The sequence below is a fragment of the Vidua chalybeata genome, chromosome 1 (genome assembly GCF_026979565.1).
Source record: "Vidua chalybeata isolate OUT-0048 chromosome 1, bVidCha1 merged haplotype, whole genome shotgun sequence".
Taxonomy (NCBI): Eukaryota; Metazoa; Chordata; class Aves; order Passeriformes; family Viduidae; genus Vidua; species Vidua chalybeata.
Genome location: NC_071530.1, coordinates 16,468,543 through 16,476,863, shown reverse-complemented (window position 1 = coordinate 16,476,863; position 8,321 = coordinate 16,468,543). Strand labels below are relative to the sequence as shown.

Below are 8,321 nucleotides of genomic sequence, written 5' to 3'. Positions count from 1 at the left end.
GAGCTAACTGGTAGCACTGTGCTGGTATTCACCCGCATCTCTGGATACCATGGAAATACCTGCTCCCTGGGTTCTAGGCATGCCTAAAATTTTAATGTAAATAGAAATCATTAAAACTATTTCAAAAAATGTGTCTACAGTGCTAATTTAGGTGAATTGTGTGTGACTAGGTGCGGGTATGAGGATGGCTGTGAGGAGGGGAGGCAGCAGCACAGCAGGCTGCCAGATGGCAGATGTCCTGAAGATAAAACGGGTGGAATATGGCACGTTTTGAAATTTTCATTTTCCTGTATTGCAGCAATACAAGCAGAGGGGAGAGAGGGGAGGAAGAGGAAGGAGAGACAAAGAAACTACGTTTCCCGGCGTGCCCCCGCGGCCTCGGGGCGGTGCGGGAGGAGGGAAGGGCAGGGAGCTGCTGTGGGAGACGTAACATGGGCGCCTGAGGCCGGGGCGGAGGTCGGGCTGGGCTGAGCGCGGGGCCGGGCGGGGTTGCAGGCGAGGCCGGTCCGAGGTGCTGGGCGGGCTGTCCCGGCCCCGCCGGAGGAGGGGAGGGCGCGGGGGCCGGGGCCGGGGCCGAGGCCGGGAACGGGGCTGGGGCTGGGTACGGCCCGGCTCCTCCCGGCACCACTCCCGTGCAGGTGGCTGCGGCGGGGGCGCTGAGCTGAGCCGAACCTGCCCCGCCGGAGGTGGCCCGGCAGCCGAGCAGGAGGCGGTGAGTGGCCGGGGCCATGGCCGAGACCGGCTCTCTGCACGCCACCAGGTTCGAGGCGGCCGTGAAGGTGATCCAGAGCCTGCCCAAAAATGGTGAGTGTGGCGGGGAGCTCCCGCGGCAGCGGCGCCATCCGTGCCGGGCGGGCACCGGGAGCGGGCAGGGCCCGGCGGGGCGAGGCCGCGGCCGCGGGGGGGTCAGGGCAGCGGGGCCGCCCCGGCAGCGGCTGGAGAACCGCTGGAAAGCTCGGCATTAGTGCTGCTCCCCGCCTCTCGGGGGAGCGCCGGCTCGGGGGCCTTCTGAGCCCTGCCAGGAGCTCCTCAGTCGGGCGCCTGGACCGGGGGATCTGTCAGCTCCCCGCGATTTCAGCTTCCCTGAAATCCTGAAGTTGCTTTAACAGAGCTGTTACCGTGAGTTCCCCTCTGCTGAAAGAGTTAAAAAAATGGAAAAAAAAAACGCAGAACGTATCTTTTTGATAAGAGTTATAATAATTTTTAAACCATTTGTTTATTACATACATCATCAATTCTGGTAAAATCGGAAGTTTTTGAGGTTCTGAGGTAAACGTCACTGTAAACGTCTAATGATTAGAATCCAACCTCAAGCTACTTGATTTAATGGATTGGCTATGAATCTTCCCTGCTAGCTGTTAGAGTTTCATGTTTACATTTTTTACCTCTACAAAAGTGTGTTCCACAAAGGAAGAAGAGAAAACCAAATCGGGAGGTACGGTGAAACTGTTTCTGAAAGTGTTGTCAAATACCTAAGGTAAAGAAAAGCACTGCAGAAGGCCGTGTTTTGGGTTAATTGTGTTTGTTTAGATAGATTTTTTTTTTTTTTTTTTTTTTTTTTTTTTTTTTTTTTTAGTTCTGGAGACTCGCAGTAAGTTATTATTTGTTAACAGTAAAGTGACTTGCAAGATACTTCGTTTACTGAGAGCTAAACCTGTCCCTTTAAACTGAGTGACAGGACATCGGCTTGATGTTACTTATTACCTTTTTTTATTCTAATTGTGGAGTTTGACCTTAGCAATAGGAAAGGTTATAGTCCTTTAAACTCCATCTGAAACTTGCTGTTTGTACAGTAAATATTTTCATTGGTGCTGGTTCTCAGTCAATGAGGTGAAGATGTTCTCTGTTGGCTTATATTGTACTGCTGTAACAGGCTGCAGGCTGTTTTCTCACAGAACCATTAGGTTTGTAAAATACTCAGTAATATTCTTGATGACAATTTAATTGTATTTTAAAATGTTTTCACTAGGTTCATTCCAGCCAACGAATGAAATGATGCTCAAGTTCTATAGCTTTTATAAGCAAGCAACCCAAGGACCCTGTAACATTCCTCGACCTGGATTTTGGGATCCAATTGGTAGATACAAATGGTAACTTTTCATGACTTGTTGTTTTGGAGATGTTTTTTTTTATGTTTGGAGTGGAAATGTTTAGAAGAGTAGCACTTGGAGAAAGAAACTCTCTCAAATCTTTATTTTTTAAATAAAAAGAACATTTATGACCTTTGATGCTTGAATTAGTTTTCTGTCATATTCTGACTTTCTAACTCAGATAATTGATCACTTCTCAGAGTTGCAGGTGGAAATGTTCCCTTGGATTATGCAGATGAGCAGGTTTTTCTTGGGCAGCCACCATCATGGTATCTCTGCAGTTTTTATCCCATGTTGTAAAATGAATTCTTAGGTGCTCTGAAGAATGATGTGGAGGAGTATCTGGAGCTCTTCCTTCTTGCGTTTTCGTGAGTGATGTGAGCCTGAATAAATAAGTGCTCACTGGCAACCACTAATACAGCTTTGAGCTCTTGGTGGGGAGGTTGGGTTTATGTCTTTCTGGTTTGTCTGCTCAGTGGCAGGTCTTCCTACTATCTGTGTTTGCCTTGGCCTGGGAAGACTTCTGATTCACCAAATTCCTAAGTTGTCTTTGAAAAGCCAATGTGAATGTCTTGCTTATAATATTTTAATGATGATTTGTCCTGAAGAACAAATATCATTGCTGTCTTTGTGGTCATGGTGGTTTTGGGAATCTGTGAAATGATTCCTAGGACTTATTTTTTTCTTCCTTCCTTCCTCCTCAGCCTCTCCAAGCCAGAGTGCAGGGGATAGGCTGGGAGCTTTCATCCACCTGGTTGGTTATAGCTGGAATGTGAGCCACCAACCTTGGTGGTTTTCTATGAGTAGGACAAATACTCTGGAATGTCAAATAATGTGCAAGACTGAGGAGCTGTTTTATTGCAGTCTGTGTTCTGACTGATACTTTGTGCAATACTGATAAATTTGGTTAGAGTTTTCTGTCTTGCAGAGTTGGAGAGGGGAAGATTTTATTTAGGTCATAAATAGCTGCTGTGGTAACTATTTGCCTGTTAGACTGATGTGTCTTTCCCCAGTTGCTAAACTCAAAAAGGACAGATTTTTCTTGTAGCTTATTCTACCTTAGTGACAGCTGTTTATAAGTGCTGGCTGAAGAGTGTGGCCTGTTTGTTTTATACGGCAGAGGATCTTAAACTCAACTTAGTCAGAAGGGTAATGTGTGTGTCTTTTATCTGGGCTTATTTACAGCTTACTGGGTACATAATTCTAGGTAGTCAGTGAGGAACTCTTCAGTCCCCAGTCTGTTCACTTTGTTGCTTCTTCTTCCACTGTGTGATTATCCTAGAAAATTATATATTTGTACATAAAAAATAATGTGAATCATTCTTGCATTTTATTTGTATCAGAGAAACGTTGGACATTTCATAACTGACCTACTTAAGGCCAAGCTGAAAAAAAATCTGAAGATACTGAAGATGTATGCAACTTTCTTTCCTAGGGATGCTTGGAGTGCCTTGGGAAACATGTCCAAAGAAGAAGCCATGATAGCCTATGTTGATGAAATGAAAAAGGTATGTTTACTGATGAAGGGATTTTCTAGAAAAAATGTTCCAGAAATAGAGGAATGTGAGGGGGGGTCTTGCTGACTACTCCTTGCAAAGCTCCAAATGAGTTATCCCCTATGTGAACTGTTACATTTCAGTACTATGCTGTTTGGCCTGTAGGCAGAAGAAAATTACAAAGTTCCTTCAAAACACAGAATTTGTGTTGTTTTCAGAGAAACATGAGAGCTCTAGCTGGTATGAAGCTTAAATTACAGAGCTAAAGAAAGTGAAATACTGGAATAATGATAAAGGGGGCGTTATGGAAAAAAAACTGTACCACACACTGCCTCAGTTCTTAGAGCTGAGAGAGGTAAGTGATCCTTATTCTGGAAAAGTGACTAAAACAACTTTCCAGAAGGACTTTAGGAGCAAAGGTCTTACTCTCATCACTGGAGACATTCTAATATGTAAACTTAATAATTTTCTATTTTTCAGGAAAAACTCAGCAACCTGAATTTTCTGTACTTGTTACGAAAATATTCCATGAATATTATAGTTGCAGTGAAACTATTAGCATTGAGCAATGTGCTCTGTTTCCAAACAGATGTGTAACTTGTAAGCAGTCACAGTTACCATATTAAGTGGGAATTGTAGCATTAACTAAAGTAAACCGAGTTTAAAGTTTCATGTCATTTCTTAACTAACCCTTTTCACTGCAGTCTTTTCACTGAAACTTTTAGAGATTAATTCTCCAGTTTAAAGATTATTTGCTGTCAATCTGAATAAAAGTATAATTGTAGTCTATTACTGTAATGAGGTTTGAGTCAAAGGGAAAAAATTCTGCTCCAAATACACTTGCTTTTTTCTGAGGCCACTATCTTGACATCAAACTCTGAATTTGTTTAATGGGTGATACAACAAAAATTTTTACTCAGCAAGGAGCTGGAGTGTGATTTACTGTTCTTTTTCCTATCTGTAGTTCTGGCAATTTAGTTCCTGCTGCTATTACTGTATCTGCTCTAAACTGGAAAATAAGCAACTCCAGAAAACACAGAAGGCCAAATACAGTTTGTTTGATTAAAAATCCCACTAAATTTTAACAATTCCTTTGAATGTGTGCCACAAGGTTTAGTGCTTCATTTGAAATCTTGAATTCAATATGTGTTGATATTTCAGTAGATTACCTTATGGGTTTTTTTCAGTGCAGTAACTGGTTTGGTCAGGACACTAAAACCAAGTGAAACTGCAATGTTTGTTCTAAAAAAACTCTAGCAAGCCTCCTGTGAGGAAGTCTGCTTCCTTGACCCTAATGAACCACAAATATTCTGCTTCTGTGCAGATTATGTGTAAGGATTGGAGAGCAGATGACTTCCTGCCTTGCTCAGCTTTGAAAATGGGGAATCTGTTTACCCTGCTTTGGTGCTCTTTCAGCTCTCACATTTGGAATACTAGTTCCAGCTTTTCCATCCCAATTGATTCTACTTGCAATGTCAATGGAAGTGTGTTTCAGATGGATCCACTGGGTTGTTCTATCAGCACATACTGCACTAATCCTCATGGACTTACTGTGGGCAGTCTGCTGTTGCTGTGTGGGTATCCATGTCCGAGGGGGCAAAAACCCACTTGTATGCTGATATCCCAGGACTGTGTTTAAGGGTGTATAAGACTGCCATATTCCCCCAGCCCTGGGGCATTCCCTGGCATTTGCACATTGCGTTTGAGCTATACACGCATCAGATGACCCTGTCACAAAATTCCAAATTTGTTTTAGGTTTTTTTTCACTCCTTAGTGTGGTAGCCTTGAAAATCACAGTTGAGGAATGTATCTGGGTGAGGGTTTGATATGCTGGTGAGAGGTGACCAAATGTATTATTTTTAGTTAAAATAAACAGAATGCGCCTGAGCTCAGATTCAAGGTTAGTTTGTTTCAGGTAGTGTTTCTGAAATTTATTTTGCAATGTTGTTTAAAATAATTTGTTTGCATTTCAGATATATTGTTTTGTTATGTATTACAAATAAGTGATAGCATGAAGTGTTAACACTATGTGGTATTTCTAATTTAAAACATCACTATATATCAATTGTGTGGCATCCAAGGAAAACAGTAAATCAGGATACATAATAACTTATTTTTCATGTTGAAATTTTGAGATATTAAGCCTAGTGGCTATAATAAGCAAGCAGTTACTTTTGCTGGTGAAATTATTTTTTCTTTTTGTGCTCACCTAAAAGCTAGCAGTTAGAAAAAAATATAAGAATTGCTATAAGTAGCACAGACTACATTGAGGTCCATTTAGAATACATGAAGAACAGTAATGTGCAGACATCACAGAAATTCATGTTTGAAATAGTTTACAAAGCTGACTATAGTAATAAATACATAACAAATACAAGCCTTATTCTAGAAAAGGCTTCTTGTTTCTCTCAACATTATTGAAGTGAAAAAATCAGCAATCACAAAGTTGTTCAATCTCTGTTTCATATCCAGCTCTTTGTATCTGAGTATTTCTCCTAACAAAGACAGAATGAATTATGTACACTGAACAGATCAGAGAAGTGGCAGTGAAAATGCAGGTCGATAGAATTGTTGTCTCTTGGTATCCTTGACTGGTTTGCAAGTGCTGACTTGGTAGGTGTTAGCCAGCCTGGAGCTCCTGCTCTGTGCAGTAACTCTGCATGCTCCTGCTGCATGCTGGCATGCTTGGTGCCTTTGAGCAGCGTGTTCTGTGGCAGCGTGTACCTTCATCTGTTGCTTTCTTGGTGCCCTTCAGGAGGAGGAGGTGCACTGTAGCTGTTAGTTTGCTTCAGCCTGTGTTTTTACCTATAGCTATTGCTACTTTCAAAATATGGTAACTAAAACAGTGGAGGATGAAAGAGGAGCAAAGCTATTGGCAAAAAGCTTGTTTGAAAGGACTTAAACTGGAATGGGACAATAATACCGTGTGCTTTAAAAATAGTATCCAACTATTGAATCTCTTCTGTTTAATTTATTCTAGACTTAAGATTTTGCATTCCTATCATATGATCAAATGTATTGTTTCATAACTTAAAATTAAGAAATGCTCCAAATTACTTCAAGAGCAGAACTTGGTTCGTTCTTCTTCTAAGTGGGTCTTTGTGCTGTCTTTGTTTTGCTGTATTTTTTGTTTGGGCTTAGAAGGATCTAGTAGAGCACTTCTGATCTGCTCCTTACATTCCATTCAAGGTGGCAGCGTTTGACAGTACAAAGAGTCCTTTAAGATGAAAAAAGTATTTCCGTTTTATTTTCTCTATGGAAATAATGATATTTACTAACAGCAGCCTGTTGAACTTTGAGATGGTTTAGTTCAAAATTGCAGAAATAATGGATTCCAAGGTCTACTAATAAATACTGTGTCAAGGCTGTGTTTTAGTGTTGGCAAATGCATTAGCTCTCTCATCTTGTCTTCACCTGAAAAAAAATTAATATAATTATAAGATTCTTATTCAATAACTTAGTTTTATGTTATTTCCCTGTAATTAAAAAAAAGTAAAAAAACATCAGAATAACAAGTTTAGTGACGTAGTGAAATGTTTCTGGGTTTTGCAATAACCAGCAGTTTCTAAAATCAGTTGAAATGAATGAATGATTGAAATGCTGTTTCATAAGATGTTTCATGTCTTGAACTTGTGCAGATTCTTGAGAGTATGCCAATGACGGACAAAGTTGAAGAGTTACTACAAGTAATAGGCCCATTCTATGAAATAGTAGAAGATAAAAAGAACAGAGGATCTGACCTAACATCAGGTTCGGACAAATAACTTTCTTTGTACTACTAATAATCATTACTCAGTGGTTTTGGGGCTTGTTTTCAGTAAAATGATTTAAAAGCTAAATGTTGCATCTCTTTGTTCATTCTCTTTATTATATGGCAGTTCGAATGGAGAAAGTCTCTAAGTATTTGGAAGGTAGGAATAATAAATTATGTGTAAATCCATCATTTCCATTGTTTTGGTGCTGTAGGAACTTCCTGCTAACACTTGTGACTTCTGGGCTTGCCACCTCATTAGGCTGGGTTTGTATTTATTTTACCTTTGAGATGATTAGGTCCAGGAAGCTGCATGTTTAGTCCTTGTTGACGGGCTTTTTGAGCTGCTGAAGAAAGCCTGAAGAAAGGAGAGTATTTAAAACAAAACAACTACAAAACTACTCTCCCAATCAAATCTAGCTTTTTAAATCATGACTTCTCAAATTTTCTAAAGCTCAAGTTCATGAAGGGAATATTTAAACATTTTAAATTACTGACAGGTGGCAAACCTAGTGGTATCACATCTGCATAAAAATCAGTGTGTTGATCTTTATTTAGCAATACCATTGTGAGAATGTTTTGATCATACCAGTTATTATGTTACAGATAATGTGTTCATAAGACTGTTGTAAAACCCTTACAGTTGTTTAAATCTGGCTTAAAATGACATTTAAAAACTGAAATGCAGCAGAGCAAAACTTGAAACTTTTTAAAACTAAATCCATTGCACAAATAAATTGGTTAATGTTTTTAAGAAGCATGAGTCAATTGGTTGTTGCCTTTTGTATGTGGCTTTTTTCCCCTGCCTTAAAGGAATGTGGTTTTATTATCAAGCCTTAGAGAAACAGAAATAATTTTCCATTGTTCTGGGGAAAAATAGTGGTAGAAATTTTTACATGGCCATTTGAAAGTGGGTGTAACTTTTTTCTCAACTGAAGTTGTGTATACTTCATGTGTGGGATGCAGTAGGTTTGCCTGACAGC

At 40.2% G+C, this 8,321-nt stretch overlaps 1 protein-coding gene across 4 annotated transcripts in view; it reads left to right on the top strand.

Annotated features, from left to right (window-relative positions):
• The first annotated feature begins 392 nt into the window (after positions 1-392).
• The window catches only part of ACBD5 (acyl-CoA binding domain containing 5), a 30,317-nt gene continuing 22,388 nt past the window's right edge, over positions 393-8,321 (top strand). For 2 of the 4 annotated variants that reach the window (XM_053954785.1, XM_053954757.1), the window contains exons 1-5: positions 507-804; positions 1,970-2,090; positions 3,526-3,598; positions 7,226-7,337; positions 7,466-7,498. In XM_053954785.1, the coding sequence (XP_053810760.1) occupies positions 729-804; positions 1,970-2,090; positions 3,526-3,598; positions 7,226-7,337; positions 7,466-7,498 (415 nt within the window). In that variant the 5' untranslated portion in view covers positions 507-728. Of the gene's footprint in view, positions 457-506; positions 805-1,969; positions 2,091-3,525; positions 3,599-7,225; positions 7,338-7,465; positions 7,499-8,321 lie in introns of those variants that run through there. The other 2 variants (XM_053954767.1, XM_053954775.1) reach the window with 2 other exon arrangements.